We start from the raw sequence: 19,202 nt of genomic DNA, 5'->3' as shown, positions 1-19,202 counted from the left end.
CATATTTGCTATTATTTTAAAATTTCTCTTATGCTTTGGGGATTGGATAATTTGTATATATAAAAGAAAATTTACTTTTATCATTTTTGCACAATATAAATTTTTAAAGAACGAAATTCAATCGAGTCGCTAGAACACAGTAGTTACAAAAACTTTGTATTCATCTTAAGAAATCCCTTTAATATGGACAAATTCAATTTATAGAACTTATAAATTTAGAAGGGCTGAAATATCAAACACTTAAATTTTAAATCCTGAATCCGCAATTGTCAGCCCTTAACCAGACGTCTTGATGGAGTTTGAACCCTGTGAATGGAATGTCCCTAGCAGGGAACACTTCCTCATTTAAATTGTCTATACCTGACGTGAATCAAAATGGATATCCTCTAACCTGGAAAACCTCTTCCATCAAAAATGGAGTTGATCAGGTTTAATCCAGGTGAATCAGAAGAGTGGAGGTAGTAAGGGTGATTGACATCATAGGAAGTGACTGTGTTTGTTGTGCTTTCAGTGGTCTCTCCCATTTCTGCTTAGCTTGACAATGATGTAATTTGATAGTAAGTGAGGTGATTTTGATTGAGAAAATTGTATCAAAACTTTGGATCGAGCTACTGCTGCTCTGATACCATGACAGAAATGTAAATTGAAGATTGTGATTTGGAAATTTTTTTTGTGTATTCAATCATGGAAAGATTACATCCATTTACACTATTACAAAGGATCTACTGTGTAATTATCTAAGGACTGAATACAAATAATTAAATCTATGTAACAAACTAACTAATTATCTACACCTCATCATTGCTCTAGAATCTACCTAGAAATATCTGTAAAAACAAGAGGAAAATACATAAATCCCCCAGCGTATACTCGGATTAATTATGACGCACCCAACCTTTGCGGGCAACCTATTACCCCCCTGGCCTTATTTTTTCAGTATTTTTGTGACCTTTTAGGCTAACATGGCACCAAAAAAAAAATATAATTTAAAAATGGCGAGTGAGGGCAGTAAAAATAGTTTTTATATTTTAATAAAAATTAGTTTTTAAAAATTTATTTATATCCTCTCACCCACCCCCACCCTCTCTTTCTTCCACATTTCATATGCCCAATTGTTAAAGCTTCAATCTTTATTGATTTTGAAGAAGATTTACTTAGTTGGAGACCAACCCAAATGCTAAATGTGAGTCTTTTATCTCAGCAAAATGTGAGTCGTTTATCACCACCACCACCACTGCCACGTCAGCACCACCGCCATCCATCACCACCTCCAAAAACTATGCATTTTGCTCCAAAAATGACAACCTTGGAGAGTAAACACTCTAACCACGATAAAAACAACGATAAAAAGCATGATAAATCTCATGGGAAATCGAAAAAGAAGGCAAATTGGGGGAAGAAGCTAGGATTTATGTTTATTGGTGTTGTTGGGTCTTGCAGGTGTGTGTGTTGGGATTCTTGTTGATCAAGAGAAGACAATTAACTTTGAATATTTGTTTTTGTTTCTTTGCTATATCCGTACAATCTTGATTTTTTTTTTTCCGGGTGTTGGGGGGTTGGCGGCCTGAAATGAAGAAAAAGGGGGGTTTATGATGAAATTGAATGTGTGTGTTAATGGAGGAAGAAAATGAGTTGAATGTGTGTGTGTTAATGGAGGAAGAAAATTGGTTGGTTAATTTCTTGAAAAAAATATTTATGATTACAACAACAACAACCCAGTGAAATCCCACAATGTGGGGTCTGGGGAGGGTAGAGTGTACGCAGACCTTACTCCTACCAAGGTAGGACGGCTGTTTCTGAAAGACCCTCGGCTCAATAAAAAACATAAAAAGAGGTCAGATAAGGCTAAGAGATTCAAAAAAAAAAATTATGATTGATGAAAGAAATTGAATGTGTGTGTGTTGATGGAAGAAGAAAATTGGTTGAATGTGTGTGTGTGTATTAATGGAGGAAGAAAATGGGTTGAATGTGTGTGTTAATGGAGGAAGAAAATGGGTTGAATGTGTGTATTAATGGAGGAAGAAAATGGGTTGAATATATGTGTGTTAATGGAGGAAGAAAATAGATTGAATGTGTGTTGTTAATGAAGGAAGAAAATGGGTTGAATGTATGTGTGTGTTAATGGAGAAAAAAAATTGGTTGAATGTATGTTGTTAATTTTGAAGAAAATGGGTTGAATGTGTGTGTGTTAATGGAGGAAGAAAATGGGTTGATGGATTTCTTGAAATGAAGAAGAAGAAGAAGAAGAAGAAGAAGAAGAAGAAGAAGAAGAAGAAGAAGGGTTTAGTGATGAAGAAGACAAAATTAATGGTTTAATGGTTAATTAGAGGTTAATTAGTGTAAATATAATTAATAAAAGAAAAAATAAAAGAAAAATCTAATGAAAAAAAGAAAGGAAAAGTGGCAGTGACGTGTCAGTGATGTGGCAGTGTCGTGGCAATGACGTGGCACCAATGTGGGGGAGAGTGTGCAACACTCTCCAATGTGCAACTGGGCATCAATTTTTTTTATTTATTTTTTGCCACATCAGTCAAAAAGGAGTACAAAAATACAGAAAAAATAAGACCAGGGGGTAATAGGTCGTCCGCAAAGGTTGAGTGCGTCATAATTAATTCGAGTATACGTTGGGGGAGTTTTTATGTATTTTCCCTAAAAACAAGTGTATAAGAATCTATCTACTCGTTTGGGCTAGTGTGCACTTCAGCACAATATTCACGCAGCCCATATATTCAAAATTAGGCCCAATCCCATGTATTAGCCCATTGGTAGTCAAAGTCTAAATAAGACTTCTAGATTGTTCTGACCAAACTCAAGTGTGACTCTCGTTTCTTGTAAACTCCATATCAGAAATGTCATCATCCTCCATGGAATTTTGCTCATGTTTCTTGCTTGATCGATCAGAATGAAGAGCTTTGAGAGCTTCCTTTTCTTCAACACCTAGTAAGATTGCACTTTGGTATGCCACATTGCTCATTGTTAGTACATACTCCTCCTCAACTCCAGAAATAGTTTAAATTCATCATTTCATATAACTACTTCATAGTATTTACATACATGCATGTAAGAGCAAAACTTCTACTTATGGATGTTGTGTGCTTATCAAATGACTAGTTTCTGGACACATGCGTTGCACGTATGTTCCAATTTTGCAAGTATAGTTCTTTTTTAACCATAGATAATAATATTAAAACATGCGCGTATGATTAATTCTACATTTGATGGAAAAAAGTACAAGCTGAATTTCATAAATAGTTAACCTACTCAAATGACTTGATTGGTTAACACAACATATTATGAATTGTTTAAAGTTGCAAAGTTGAACAATTAAGTTTAGTTAGGTAGGTGCGATGTTAAATGAGATAAATTTTGTAATTAGGTGTCGGCATATGATATAATTGTACATAGCCCAACACTTTGTTATAGATAACATTCTTGATGTATGTTTCACCCCAACGTTTTATTTGCTCCGCCATAACTATGACTCTTATTATGAATGTTATATTGATGCTCTCAGTTATGCTCGGATCTCAAATCTTCTTGGGACAGGATAGCATGTTTTGTCAAAAATAGTTCCTTACAATCATAAACTCAAGAGCATGTTGAGTCCTTTCTTTAGTTTGATATATATTTTTTTTCAATTTTTCATGAACAATCCTATATTTGATCCATTAAAAAGATAAAAAAAAATTATATTCTACATTAAATGAAAAGAGATGAAAATAATTGTAAAATTCTAAATCACAAAAGAAAGAGACGGAATTATCCTTTGACCAAAAATATAGTGAAGATCATATTATACTAACTAATTAACAACAAATTAAAGGAGGAAGAGTTTTGCACCCTTAACATATATATTCTTTTTTTATTTACACCTCATCCTATATTTTTAATGATTTTCACTTTTACTTTTATAATTTCTTATAAAAATATCCATTGTTATTTGTGACTCAATACAATTCAAATATCCCTAAAATTATCTTCTTGTTGGTCTCCAAAGATGATAGATAGCTTTATCACTAATTGCTTTATGCTACTATTTTAGTTTTTGTTAAAAATAAAGGCTGAGCGAAGATCACATTTGAGTCAGGACAAACCTCTAGCACCAAAATCTTTGATTTTGATTGACGAAAAATCTCAACATCACTAATTTATAAAGATTTACTCCAACTGCAAAAAGCCAAATAAATATGGTCACGTTTATTTATATTATAATAACATTTGCACAATTAATTAACATAAAAACAGAAGAACAAAGCAAGTATCATTTATCATATTCCAAAAAAAATAACTTATATACAGAACATTATGAAATCTATTTATTTGAAGAATGAGATACAAGGAGATGGAAGAAAAAGAAGCGGAGAATTTGATGTTTTGATGGCAACATATAAAGGCTGTAATGAATATTATAACAGGGTAGAAGCTAAGAGGACGAAACCAATAAACATTGGAACATGAAAAGGTTATCTTCTAAATGCCATTAAGAAAATTGCCAGTTACAGTTATTTTTACTTCATAGTTTGTTAATACTTTCTTAATTTTGTTAGTCCTGATTTTCGCATAAAATCAGTAAAATTCTCATTTCACTCCAAATAATTTGATGTAAAATCGCCACGATTCTTCCTCTTCCTTTTATATTTAATTTACCATCCCAATACTTACATTACCATTCTATAAATTTATATATAATATAAAGCTAGGCATAAATAAGGTAATGTGGCACCTCTCTATGGCCATCATTCCTATTTATCTTTTCTCCTTTTTTTGAATTTTGCCCTTATTTTTTTAATTATTTAATTTTAAAAAGTCATCTCCATAACTCACACCACTTTATCTTCATAAATTCTACTTTTAATTAGTACTAATAATATTCATAACTCCCGAGCCTTTTATATTCATAACCTCCAATTATTTAATGTGTAAATTTATGGCACCTTAAAATTACACCAATATAGTATTTCCATCCAAATAAATATGCATGTTTTGACCCATGTAAATTATTCTCTACCTTTGAAGTAAGTTTTCTTTCGGTTTTCCTATTTTTGATATGTCTACGTTTTCCTTCATGTTTATGTTGTTAAAATTTTAGGTTTTCCTTTATGTTTGCTTGGTGCTTCATGTATTTTTGTTGTAAAATTCTTTCTTGATTTTAGCCGATTGAAGCAAATCATATTTGCATGTTTAAAAAAATGATTTCGATTTTCCTCTTTCTTTCCTTTTGTATTTTTTTTAAAGAATTTGATTACCTTATATTAACAATAATATAGTTTTTTCCCTTCTCAATTCTTATACATGAAGAAAAAACGTTATTTTTTTGTACTTTTTAAAGAATTTGATTACCTTATGTCAACATAGAGTTCCCCCTCTTCAATTCATATATCGAAAGTTTTCATTTGCTTAGTTAATTCTTAATTTCTTCTGATTTTTTTGTTTATCCTCGAGGTTAAATAACGTTTTATGTCTCTAACTAGGGTGTTTCGAAAGTGGAAGCACAAAAAAAAAGTCATCACATACGTGTATGCTGCTTAAGGAAGTACGTATATATCCTTCCGCATGTGGATTAACTTTTAGCAACCATAATAGAACACAAGACTGTAAAATTAGTTTGTAGTTCGAAGAATGCAGTTTAATTCATAAGAAAGTTACTTAATTACAAATATAAAAAATTACAGTACTCAAGTATTTTGTTTTTTATTGTTCATAAAAGTCTTCAAAGTTTTTAGATTTTCATAGAATATTATTATCGTTTGTTGGGTCTAAATCTTTTGAGCTTACTACTTGAAAAAAATACAAGAAATGTATTACCTATTAAGAAAATATAACATAATAGGTATTGATTTTCGGGAGGAATTGAATAAGCAAAGGTAAAGAAATGAAAAGAAAGTGAGGAAAGGAAAAGGCCAAAAACTATAAAAAAATCTTCACAAAATATTAATAAAAAAACGTTTAATATTTTATATACAACTAAATAAGGAGAAAAAAGTTTTATTAATTTTGTTTAAAGTTAAATTATCTTTAAATATATAAATATATTATTACTTCTTAGATAAATTAAAAAAAGAAAATGCATGATGATAATTGAGACAAAGAGTGTAATGGTCCTGGTCCAACTTTTAAGGTATTGTCAGCTTTGGGCCTCGATCAGCAAGGATTTATTCCTTGGGTTTTCACCCAAAAAGCGCCTCGATGGTTGATTCTGAACTAATTCTTTATAATATCCCTAAATTTCTTTTCCAATTTCAATATAGGAAACGCCTAAAGTTTAATATGCCCCTCTTCTTCACATGCTTGTCATATGTCATGTGCATCATAGAGAGAGTTTTAATTTTGTATGAAACTCATAAATACTTTTAGTCCATTGGGACTCTCACAAATTTACTTAATTATCAATCATTACAATATTAAATAATCCACGTGTAATGTTAACTTTGTATTATTATTAATGTTTTCAGCGACCAAAGAGAAGAAATATGATGAAAATGAATAGGGTCGGGTTAAACATGTGGATTTCTAAAGGAGTCGAGTATTTAAAATTTGGGGCAGGTCATTTGATTTTGAGCTTACCATATGTCCCTCCGTCAAAAATAAGAGCAAATTTCTGCCAAAAGTATAACAGGAGGGTATATTAGGACGGAACAGAAATATACTCAAACGACGCGTATATTTAAACTAGGGCAAAGGTGAAAATATATCTCTCAACTTTGCGATTTAGAGCAAATATACCCCTCGTAAAAAAAGGTATATATATACTCCTGCCGTTACAAAATGATGCAAATATATCCCTATTATTACACAAATGATGCAAATATAGCTTTTTCATTAATGGATTTTGAAAAAAAAAATATTTAGCTTATTTTTAATTAAAAAAATACCATGTGACTTTAAAAAAAAGTCTACCCATTTTTTTTAGTTGAAATATTTTTCTAAACCACAAGGTAATTTTTTCTTATGTGTCAGGTCTAATTCCTTTAAAAAAATATCTTTGCAACTTTAAAAAAAATAAGTCTAGCTATTTTTTTTAAACGAGCTAAATTGTGATATACGGCTCTTCGCATTTGCTCTTCAATTAATTAAAATGTGTACTTTTATGTGATATTCAAAGCAGAGAATGAAAAAGAAATAACCAATAAATTTTTAACAAATATCATAACGACTAAAATTAGAATCTATCTCATATTAACTCCAAAATATAAAACCTCTTAACAGAATTACCTGTTTCATTTTCGTCCACACCAATAGATTATATGGCCGGAGTTGTAAACATTTCACCGGCGCCAATTTACCGGCCAATTTCAGTTCACAAAAAACTCTATAAAAACAATAGAGTTTTGTTTGTAAAATCAATGACTCAATCTTCAGATAATAATAGTGTGAGCACTAAAGAGGAACTTAAATCAACTTCTTCATTTTCGGCGCCGTTGAATTTCAAGGCGCCGAAACCTAAGCCGTTTACGCCGAGAAGTGATAAGATTTTTGATATATTAAGTGCTTCTCTTGCTTTGATTTTTCGACTTGGTACTGGTGCTCTTGTTTCTGGGTATGATTTTGTTCATTCAATTTAGGGAGAATAGTGTTTTTGGTCCCTCAATTGCTGGAAAATTTTCATTTTGGTCCTTGTGATGTAGCGCTGTAGTATTATTCTTGTAGCTTCTTGTTACTATGTCTTGTACTTCGATTATAGTACTCCCTCCGTCCCAATTTATGTGATATAATTTGACTGGGCACGGAGTCTAAAATAAGCTAAATATATTTGTATGAGCGCAAAAGGTAAAGTTTGATGTTATATTGTTGCCAAAAAAGGAAATGTATTATTCTTTTTGGTATAGACTAAAAAGAAAAGTGTATCACATAAACTGGGATAGAGGGAGTAATGTTTTGTTGTAGCCGGTTCGGTGTGGTACTGGTAGCTCTTGTTTTTGGGTAGGATTTTCTCAAATTACTTCATTTCAATTTAATTTCATCTTTAATCACCTCAATATAGCTGAAATTTGATTTTGTGTATGTAGAATAGTCTATTTTTATTGAATGGATATAGATGATTCTTATAGCTGGCCCCAACTAATTTGGAAATTTGGGATTGAAGCTAGTAACTAGGAGGGATAAAATTAGGAATGAAGACATCCGGGACAAAATGGAGGAAGCGAGGTTGAGATGGTTTGGGCATGTGAAAAAGCGTCGATACCCCAGTAAGGAGGTGTGAGAGGTTGGCAGTGGTGGGTGTTAGGAGAGGTAGAGGTAGGCCGGAGTATTGGGGGAGGTGATTAGACATGACATGACGTATTTTCTTGAGCTTACCGAGGACATGATCTTAGATAGGAGGGTTTGGAGGTCGCGGATTATGGCAGAAGGTTAATTGGTAGTTGTATGATTTCTCGCTTTTCCGCTAGATAGGATTGGTTATCTTACTTGTACCTACTTTCTTACTAGTAGTATTAGCACTATTCTCGTAGTTTCGTGTTCTTCGTTTTCTATTACCTCTTGTGATTCTTTTACTTTGTTTATCGCATTATTTCGTTGTTGTTGTTGTTGTTGTTGTTCCTTTTTCTGAATGCTATGTACTGCTTTCCATTTCGCGTGTTTTGTTGTTGTTACTGCTTTCATATTCCCTTTTTTTTCGAACTGCTTTACTCAAGCCGAGGGTCTTTCGAAAACAGCCTTGCTATCTCTACGAGGTAGGGGTAAGGTCAGCGTACATCCTATCCTCCCCAGACCCCACTTGTGGGATTACACGGGGTATGTTGTTGTTGTTGGGATTGAAGCTAGTTGATTAACTGATTTGTTGAATGTATTGAGATAATGATATAGCATAGGGTTCCTAATTGTTGTAGTATTTGTGAATTGGGGAATAATCAAGCTTTATGATCACTTGGGAATTGTATTTCTGAGATTTGAATGAGTTATGAGGATTTTAAGCAGAGGCGGAGCGAGGATCTGAAGCTTATGGGTAGTTAGACATTTTAGTCCTTTTAAGTTATTGGGTTGTAAATTAATAATTTGTATTAATATGAATGTCTCAAGACAAATATAAGGTTTGAACTGTCGAACCCGTTTCTTACTCTCTAGCTCTACCCCTAATTATAAGACTTGTTTTGTTGAGAATTATAGGTGTTATTGACAGATTCTTCTGGATGCTTTTGATTTGATTCGATTTTAAACAATAGAACGTCAGGAGTTTAGTAGTCGCAACGTATAAGTTTTGATTTGATACCAAGTTATGTTTTGGCATTTAATACTATAGTTATTTAAGTTATGTGAGTAGCATTACAACTTCAAGGAGTGGCCTGCTAGTGACCAATGGTTGACTTGTATGTTAGGACAAGGAGATGGTGAGCTTAGTCCTAGGGAGGGGAGTAAGTCTCAGTGGATGAAACTTGCCCAAGGATAAATGGTAATCTGGGAACTACTCAAACAACAACAAAGGAAATTGTATAAGTAACTGGCAATAATAGGAACAACTCTGATGAAGGAAATTACAGAGAACTTTAAGAACAATACAAGGAGATGAGAAAACCAGAGAGAACGGGGATGAGAGGATACAGAACTTTTCACATTACACACTACTACAAGCGATACGCTACTCGTTATTTATAGGTAATTGCTAATCTCTTTCCTGGCTTCACACTTCACGCATTTCTCAATCCATCTGCCAACTGAAATCTGTTAGCATTGTTGAAGGCTTTCTCACTCTCGTGCTGCGCCTCACGTTTTCTGCTGCTTGATGAGTGGTGCCTGGCTGCTGACTGGGTCTGCTGACTGTACCATTTCAGCTGATGTGGTGGTCATAACATAAACAACAAATAGGTGAATATGGGCAAGCTTTTATATAATAATATATTTAGTGATCTCAGTATTTCGCAAGAACTTATCATAGTTTGGGCAACTAAAGTCCAACAGACTAGCTGCTAAAAGGAATGCCCTGCATAACTTTAGAGAGAGAATATGAGTCTCTACCTTCAACCAGGCAGTAATTTCTTCTGACAACAACGTGAACAGACTTCCATTATGAGAAGAAGAAGCACATCCAGTGTCATTTTTCCAAGAGAAACCCATGAACACGAAAATGGAAGGAACAATGCTTGTAGACTTACTGTCCAAGATGGATATTGCTATGAGGAAATTGAATTGAGCTGCCTCGATAGAAGTAATGTAACATAGACATATAAACAGTCCGCTACGTTGTTAAATTTTCTGTGCAGAACAATCAGCCATAGGTTAAGTTTCCCAATATCTCATTAATATGTGACCTTTCATAGTATTCGTGAAACATTTATCTTAACAAACTTAATCAAACACATTAGTTAATCAAGATTGACATGTGGCCTGAGTAGAGGTATAGGTAGTTCATAGCACGAGTGTAGATGTGCCTGGTGGAATTCTCAGCAACAAACATATTATTTGAGAGTCAAGAGGAATTTGACCTTTGGTCCCTTCTTCTGTACTTCTTGAGGGCGAGACTTGGGATATCGTTTTAAAATTACTTGCAGAAGATTCAAACCAAAGTAAGAAGATTCGTTTTTTTTTTTTTTTTTTTTTTGGTTGATATTGATCATGAGTCAAATCCTAGAGATCTTCCTTTTCATCTTTCCTTGAGTCGAGGGTCTAAAGGAAACAGCCTCTCTACCTTTACAAGGTAGGGGTAAGGTCTGTGTACACTCTACCATCCTCAGACCCCACCAGGTGGGATTATACTGGGTATGTTATTGTTATTGTTGTCAAATCCTAGAGATGCATCTGGATGGGTATTTAAAGCTTGATTGAGTAGTGAAATGCAATATGCTTTTACGTGATAAAATTATATGTGATAAATCTATTTAGCTATATGAGACAAGGCAAGGCAATGCTTCAAGATTTAAAAAAACTGAGTTGGAGTGTCCAGTTATCTTCCTAAGTGGCATACATAGTTATACCATGATATGATTTGTATGGAAGCTAGAATCCCACTTGTTGTGACACTTCAGTCTTAGGAATGATGAATTGAATCATATTGACATATTTCTTTTGGGTTTTCTGGAAGACCTTTGTATTAAATACAGATATTGATACATTTGGGATACTTATTCTTTGTATACTACTGCAGGTATTCAGCATCTTTTGTCTCCAAAAATGAGGTTCCATCTGAACAGTATGCACTTGGAATTGCTGGTAGTTATCATTCACCTTTTCGTCATGCATTTTCATCCAAAGCCTGTTAGGATGGTGTTGAGGAGAATCGGAATCAGTTGTTAGACTTTACACCTATTATCAACAAGCGTTGATACAGATACAGTTGATGTGCATAGAACAAAGTAGAGAAAGCGACATGTAAAATTCCCAAAATCAGGAGTATTAAAGGATAACCTTTATCAAACGCACTCCCGAGGAGAAAAAGAAAAAGAAAAAGAAGCAAGACCTCTTCCAAGTCATTGTTCATTAGTTAAATATATGATATGTTTTTAAAATTAATTAAGTGATAGAAGACCATGACTTGTATCTTTTAATTACTTCACTATATCATATTTTGTCATTGTTGGAGATCTTCTAGTTTCAACAACACCAAGGGAAATCTTTTGATATGTTGCTGGAAATATCCTTCCCAAGTTTTCTGATAAAGACATTATCTAACAGTTAATTTGAACTTTAGAGTGTAAGTCTTAGCTGAATGCTTTTCTGACACGAGATGTTTATAATAGGCTTCAAGGTGAAGGAAAGTTCAAATTTAGGTCCTCGACCTGAGAAGCCAATTGAGATATATGAATTTGAAAGGTATTTTTGCTGGCGAAGTATTTTAAAGCTCACTATTACATTCAACTATCAGCGTCTTATGAGAAAGTTATGCTTCTTATATATTTATTTTTTCCTGTCTCCGATCCAAGTTTTAGACTTAATTATAGACTTAATTCACCTGTTTCCTCTCTTACATTGCCTGGCACGGAACATGTGCGGATTTCTTCAGCTGCCCGTTTTGTAGGAAGGTAACTTCGGATGCATCAACTCTTTATTTCTCATTCTGATTGATAGCTATAATCTACTCAAGCATCTCCAACGTAATGTACCTATATATCAGAAGTTCTTTCAATTGTTAAAATGGTTGATTGGTGAAAGTTTACACTAATATCTGTAGAACTACTATTACAAAATTGTGTGGAACTACTATATGTAAGTGATCAACTTTAATTAGCGGAACAACTCTATGGAGCTTTAGAAAAAAGAAAAAAGAATCTTGTTACATTCTTCTTCAGCAGACTGCTACTATCCTCTTCTTCTTCTTTTTTGTTTTTAATATTATACACATTGAACTACTCATTTGATCTTTGTCCTTTCCTTTTATTCCTAATTATTAAAGATGTCTATTTATTTCAGGTTAGGGAAATAGTTGCTGTTTTAGACCTTGACGTCCTCTTTTATCCTTGCCCAAGAAATGGTCCAAATTTCCGTCCCAAGGTTGGTCAGATGGGTGGAAAGCAGCTGTTCCCCTATATGGTTAGATAACTTCTCTCCTATTGCTCCCTGTAGAGAAAATTAAGATTCAGAAGCTCACAAGACCACAAACCTTTTACATGCTCTATAATAAAACAATTAGGAGAATTGTAACCTGCATCATCATTTTGAAAGTCCTCCTATATTCACTTAAATTTTATTTATTTATTTTCAGAATGTTCTCCTCTTGTATTCCCTTGATGATATGCAACTGTGAGTCAAGAAGCATCATGTCAAAAAGTATGTTGAGACAAAAAACAAAGTGATATTTTTTACATACTTCTTTTTCCTTCAGAAACCGTCGGCCACTATGTTATTGAATGTAAATTGAAGAGCACCAGGTGTAATTCACCTGCAAACTAAGAAATTGTCTAATATATATATGTGAACCCATTTGACTGGGCACGACATTTAAGAAAGAGTGAAGACTTTTGAAACTTGTGGTTCAAAATAAGTCTTGAATATTTGTGTGGCTGTAAATCATTTCATAAAGTGAATTTGTTTCCAAATTAGGAAAGATGTCATTTATTTTGGCACAAACTAAAAAAGAAATAGGTTCATAGAACTTGACCCTAGATAGGAGGGGATGGAGGACTCATATTAGGGTAGAAGGCTAGTAGGTAGTCGCGTTTATCCTTTCTTACGAGTAGTTATGTTGCTCTATAGTTTCTTGTCTCTTGATTTCTGCGAGTTTCTGTTAGTATAATGGCTTATTTACTTTTACTTTCATTGTTTCATTTTCATAATTGATTTGATTTGTTTGCCCGTATCTGACCTTTCTTATGCTTTTTCTTGAGCCGAGGGTCTTCCGGAAACAGCCTCCCTACCTAAGGTGGGGGTAAGGTCTGCGTACACTCTACCCTCCCCAGACCCCACGTTGTGGGATTCACTGGGTATGTTGTTGTTGTTGTTGTTCATAGAAATTGAAACGGAGGGAGTATATATTTTGAAATAATCTACAAAAACTTCTTTTGGAAACAATTTTCTACTCAACGCAATTATCTGATGGCTGCAGATGGTTTAAAACATGCTTAAGTATTTTCTTCATTGGATACTGATGTCTCTTGTTTTGCATTTTCTTATTGCTCATTCTGAAAGTGAAATTGACTAGCTATGCTGTAAATCTACTGAACCTAACTTTTTCAAATTAATCCGGTTCTCTATTCTATTCATTGATCAGGTCTATTACAACACTATGACATCTAATATTTTGTGTTATTCTGTTGCAGGTTGATCCAAACACTGGAGTTGCTATGTATGAATCAGATGCGATTATTAAGTACTTGGTTGGAAAATATGGTATGCAACTGTAATGGCCAACTTATGCTGAAAAGATATCTGAATTGTACTTCTTAATGTTTGTTTTAGCTTGTTTGTACATCTGAAACTTTAAGCTATATACTGGTGTCAATATAGTTTCTTATTGTGAAAAAATAAGCAACGTTTAGATCTTGGATTGGCATGAAAGACAGTTGATTCCAAATGACCCATTTAAAAGATTGTTTGGTTTGATACTCATTGATCTCCTACTACTTTTCCGTCGTTCTGGTAAAATTCTGTTCTTAGTGAGCGCATTGATTCTGTTGGTTTCCTTGTGCAGGTGATGGAAATGTCCCGCTTATGTTGTCCCTTGGTCTTTTCACTGTAAGCAACAAACATCACTGAGTTAGATCTATTAGAAATAGTGTTTAATAGATGTACAATTTATTGAATATTGGATATTGTCATCTCAGACACTTACTGCAGGCTTCGCCATGATTGGTCGAATGGGGAAGGTATATGCTTTCTCACTATGCTAATACTTATGGGCTTTTGGTGCCACAGCTTCTGATCCAGACAGTTTTACCCTCTAGAGTTAAAAGACATCTAATGCCCATAATTTTATTCACTGAATTAGGCTTTCAGTATAAATATACTGTTGGTGGAAAGCTAATAACGTTATGTTGCTCAGACTCTCCAAAAATGTTTCCGAACCCGTGTCGGATCCTCCAAAAATGCACTACTTTTGAAGGATCCGGCACGCACCAGCATTTTTGAAGAGTCCGAACAACATATAAGTGTCGTTGAGAACAGGATGCTTAGATGATCTGTTGTGACTTTTCCAGGGGACTTCATATAAGCCATCTAAACTGCCACCCAAGCCACTTGAGCTATGGGCATACGAGGTCAGACCATACTTATTTAGAAAGCGTTATAAAGAACTCTATTAGATTGCTAATTCAATCATTATGTAAAAAGAAATTTTGCGGAATAGTTTATCCATATTACATGACTTACTAGCACTTTTATCCTTCTTTCAGCCTTCTCCATTTTGCAAAGTTGTACGTGAGGTACTTGTAGAACTAGAGCTACCCCACATACTTCACAGGTACATGTTACTATGAAATGGATGATGAACAAAACCTACATGATGTGCACTATAGGATGCCATTACCACCAAATGATAAGCTGAATAAATTACTTAGAATGTTATCTGATGTCTTATGAGAATACAATCAATAATTAAACATCTTTTCTATGAAGTCTTTTATAAGTTTGTACATTTGATTTAAGTAGGTTTCCGTGCAAAGGATTTAACTTGCTGCTTCAATGATCAGACCTAATTTTGTAATTCTTGTTAGAGCGGGTTAGAGTCCCACATTGGTTGGGGAATGGACTGGTTGGTTGCTTATATGGACTTGGGCAATCCTCCCCTCATGAGCTAGCTTTTGGGGTTGAGTTAAGCCCAAGATCCGTTTCTAATCAATTCTTTTGTCTGAGAACTAGATTAAATGACAAATAAGTGATTTGGCATTCATTAGAAGGGATGAATAGAGGATCCTCCTCTCACCCCAAACAGAAGAGAACCTGAATACATTTAGTTCACTTGTCTTCTGAATTGTTGGTTTATCGTCAAAAAAGTGTGCTTTGCCACTGGTTTCAAGAATGAAATTCCTTTTATCTGGTTTTGGAGAGGGATTTGAAGAAATTTCAATGATGATATTTCTAGCTGGTATGGGAGCTTCAATGATTAGTTTGATAGCAATATGCTTCTACTATTTTTTCATGACATATTTAAAAATAAAAAATAGGACAAAGTTGAAATGTCTGTTCCTGTATACCTGATAACAATTTCATTGCTTTGATTTGTTCTGACTGAGTTAAAACCAAATGGTGCAGTTGTGCTCGTGGTAGCCCCAAACGCCAAGTATTATACGAGAGAGTTGGTCATTTCCAGGTTTTGTGTTGCTTTATGTTAGCTCTACCTGTTAGATGTTTGTTAAGTGTTACACGCATTCCTCCAAGAAATGTGGGGAACTTAGTAATGACTCTGTCTGTTTTTAGGTCCCATACTTAGAAGACCCAAATACTGGAGTACAGATGTTCGAAAGTGCAGATATTGTGGAATATATACAGGCAACTTATGCTCTTTAAGGAGTGAGGCCTTCTCCCATTATCAATAGTTTTATTTCTTAATGCCTCTGTAACATGAGGTCTATATTGTCTGAACTGCTCTCTTTCTGGATAATTTCACAGGAGAATGCTTGCCATGAGGCGCAAAAGTTTCTTCTGTTATAAATGAACAAAAGATAAGTTTTTATCATGAGGATAAATAGAGAAATAGCAAGGCCGTTCTGGAGGAAAGTGATGTTTCATCAACATCCTCATCACATGCGCGATTTCAGTCGGTAAAAGTGGCTTTGACATATCCCAAATCATCGTCGTATGTTATTTATACGATATGTTATTATTCCATGTTGTGTCATTTGTATTAACAGTTGACTTCAGTTAAATATTTGTTTTAGACCATAGCTTGGTTATATAGGCGTCTAACATTGTAAATATGTACTCTCCGGAGCAAATATTGGGATTTACCATGTATATTTAGTCTAAACCAATTGTGAGCGCCTCTGGTGTTTATATTTACATTCTGGCAAAAAGATGTTCCGTGACTTGAAGATCTTCACTGATGCAACTCATTGACTTGATTTGTTAAAGCTTATGCGATACAGTAAAATCGCTCATAAACCAATTCATCACCCTTCAGTTGCAAGGCATAGCAGGTACAGGCATCAGGCCTGTCATCCTCTAATTTCTCTGTTGTTCTTAATTCATCTTTTAATTACAGTCGGCCAAGAATATGTGCGTGCATAAACATTATTCTGCATGTTCTGTAATTCTCTTGACCTTTTATATTCTCCATCTACTTTTATTCATCTCTTGGGGCCTACCTATACTTGGAGGAAAATAAAGGGATTCCTCCTATGTATAAGAGACTAATAATGTACAAAGTACAGGCAAAGAACTTCTCTTGCACTGTGTCTTTTCTCTGATTGATACAGACTCCTGATGGAATATTGTGAAAACCATTCCCTATGACACCTGCAGAGGCGGATGCAGTCTTATAGCATAGGGTTCACCTGAACCCAGTACTTTCAGCTTAGAGTATAAATTTATACATAAGAAATTACTAAAATTACAAGAAGTATAGGTCTGAACTAATTTTTTAAATATAATAGGTTCAATGCAAAGAACCTTAAAGGTTGAACGCATAGAGTTTAAATCCCGGATCATTCTTTGGACACTTGCCAAAGCACTAGTTTTCTTTAGTGCACCATAGCATTACTTTTTCTGGAGGAATACCTTTAGTGTGTTTTGAAACATAGGACGATGAACTGGTGAACAAGGAATACTGTAGGATGATAAAGTTGGAATACATTATACAATTTTCTTTATAGTCCTTTAAGTTGTGAATTCTTATTGCAACACTGTTTGACCCGAATTATCAGAATACTGCAACTTGCTTTGAATGGACCTAAACTATTACTCCCTGTGTCCCAATTTATGTTTCATACTTTCCTATTTAGTCTGTACCAAAAAGAATGTCACACTTCCTTAGAAATAATTTAACTTCAGACTTCTTATGTTACTCTTAATGATATGACTTATTGCAACATATTCTATGACTGTTTTAGACCACAATTAGCAAAATTCAATTCTTTCTTAAGCTCTGTGCTCGGTCAAAACACTGCCACCAGATAAATTGGGACGCTTGGAGTATCAAAGTTGACTATGAGAGTATCAAAGTTGACTATGGGAATCTTTAATGTATTTTTTAAGCTCAGAATAAAAGTAGTCAATAGTTCTGTGGTCCAGTGACATGCTTCTCCACTTTCACAATTCATAAAGGTTGTGTTACTTTAAAGATTGAAGCATGGTGATCTTTTGGTAAGATATGGTTCTTGCACTTTGAGTAGCTATAAGATTAAGAATGTGGTTTTATTGCTTGCATTTTATGCTCATTTTGGATCCTTCTGGCCCTACACTTTGCTTTCTGATTGATCAAGCTGATTATGATATCATTTTTTGTCAACACTTTGTTCTGTTCTTGTTTGGTCTAGGATTCTCTTAGTCACTTTGATTTTCTTGCATTATTCTCTGGATCCTTTAGATGTATTTTGTTTCATTGATGTAGTAGAACTTTTCATACGCGCGTGCACACGGTCGAAAAGTGACCGGTTCAATGGAACACTACATATGTTTGACTTAAATATGCTTCTACTTTCTTTAAGAGTAGACTGAAAAATGCAGAACTACACCCCGACATGCTTATAAGTCGGTAGTGATGTTGGTAAAATCCAAATATGGTTCTTTATATGCTTTGGTTTCTTTTGTCGTTGGTTTCTTTTGTCGGAATGGGTGTTTAATTAGACCTATATACCTCTTAGTCAATTGAGAGGTTATAGGTGGTGGAAGGGCAGTGGGGGGCTGCTTGAGAGAGGTTTTTCATCTGTTGATTTGTAACATTGTCTGATTGATAATACTCTCAAGGGTGTGTTTGGTACGAATAAATTTTTTGCCACGGAAAATGTTATATTGTAAATTATTTTCTGGAATAATAAGTGATTTTCTTACCTAATAAGTAATAAGAAATTGTCCTAAATTCATTTATTATGAGTTAGGCAACCACTATGGGGTGGGGACTGGATGGTGGTAGTGGCGGGGGGTGATAAGGGGTTGGGGTGGGTTGGGGTGCTGAGGGGTTGGAAGGAGACGATCACTGTAAAGTGTCACTTATGAAACTTGTTTTCCATACATGCATCACGGAAGGCATGTTCTTGATTTTAAGAAACTTATTTCCCAGGGAAAATGTTTTCCAAACAATCTTGACCATCCAAACATGAGAAAATTGATAAATAATTTCCTCTATACCAAACACACTCTAGACTGATTACTCTTGCAAGTTAGTGAATCCAGGATTTGGAGTTTGGGTGTTGATCACTGTTGCATCTACTGGTGGGTGAAGTTCATGAGATAAAATCCATCGTATCTACTAGCGGGTGAAATTCATGAGAATAAAACTCTTAGAAAGACAAGATGTTTGGTGATTTCTTCCAATCTAGTACTTGTAATTTTTGATTGGCAGATAGCTGGTACTTGTGCTAGTAGAAAGTAGCAGGTGCCCGTGGAATAGTTGGAGGGACTTACTGACCGAATTAGGTTATGATCCATTTCATCTTAGGACAATTTGCCCCCTTGTTGAAAAATAAATAAGGTCTGACATACCCAAAAGAATTTGGGATCCTCGTGACCAACTCAATATAATTATTTATAATGGCTAACAGTTACATTATTTGTAATTGTCACAAGAAACAAGATTCAAGCTGGAAGATCTTGGCCTCTTGTCATCCAATTGGCAAATATGGTTGAGATTTTCTAAAATTTTAATAAAATTCTCTATGTGACATTGAATTGAACTATTTCTT

The 19,202-nt window shown here is 34.3% G+C and overlaps 1 protein-coding gene and 1 long non-coding RNA gene across 2 annotated transcripts; both read left to right on the top strand.

The window, feature by feature from the left end:
* The first annotated feature begins 7,166 nt into the window (after window positions 1–7,166).
* Window positions 7,167–16,343, top strand: LOC132629832 (uncharacterized). Its single transcript, XM_060345211.1, has 13 exons — window positions 7,167–7,537; window positions 11,078–11,142; window positions 11,670–11,742; window positions 11,933–11,951; window positions 12,340–12,459; window positions 13,686–13,755; window positions 14,057–14,100; window positions 14,190–14,231; window positions 14,562–14,621; window positions 14,757–14,824; window positions 15,616–15,673; window positions 15,781–15,873; window positions 15,973–16,343. Exons 1-12 carry the CDS (start codon window positions 7,245–7,247, stop codon window positions 15,868–15,870), a joined length of 1,002 nt encoding a protein of 333 aa, XP_060201194.1. The 5' UTR covers window positions 7,167–7,244; the 3' UTR covers window positions 15,871–15,873; window positions 15,973–16,343.
* LOC132629833 (uncharacterized) lies at window positions 7,544–11,063 on the top strand. Its single transcript, XR_009578439.1, has 3 exons — window positions 7,544–9,591; window positions 9,676–9,801; window positions 9,994–11,063. It is a non-coding gene; the product is annotated as an uncharacterized LOC132629833 (long non-coding RNA).
* Window positions 16,344–19,202: the final 2,859 nt, after the last annotated feature.

The sequence above is a fragment of the Lycium barbarum genome, chromosome 3, assembly GCF_019175385.1.
Source record: "Lycium barbarum isolate Lr01 chromosome 3, ASM1917538v2, whole genome shotgun sequence".
Lineage (NCBI taxonomy): Eukaryota > Viridiplantae > Streptophyta > Magnoliopsida > Solanales > Solanaceae > Lycium > Lycium barbarum.
Note: the sequence above shows the minus strand (reverse complement) of the source record. Positions and strands in the feature narration are given on the sequence as shown.

What these genes read in the sequence shown, in the direction of transcription:
- LOC132629832 (XM_060345211.1), top strand. Translation starts at nt 7,245, where the DNA reads ATGGCCGGAGTTGTAAACATTTCACCGGCGCCAATTTACCGGCCAATT. An exon ending in GTATGCACTTGGAATTGCTG is followed by an intron (nt 11,143 to 11,669) that starts GTAGTTATCATT and finishes TGTTTATAATAG; the next exon opens with GCTTCAAGGTGAAGGAAAGT. An exon ending in AGAGAGTTGGTCATTTCCAG is followed by an intron (nt 15,674 to 15,780) that starts GTTTTGTGTTGC and finishes GTCTGTTTTTAG; the next exon opens with GTCCCATACTTAGAAGACCC.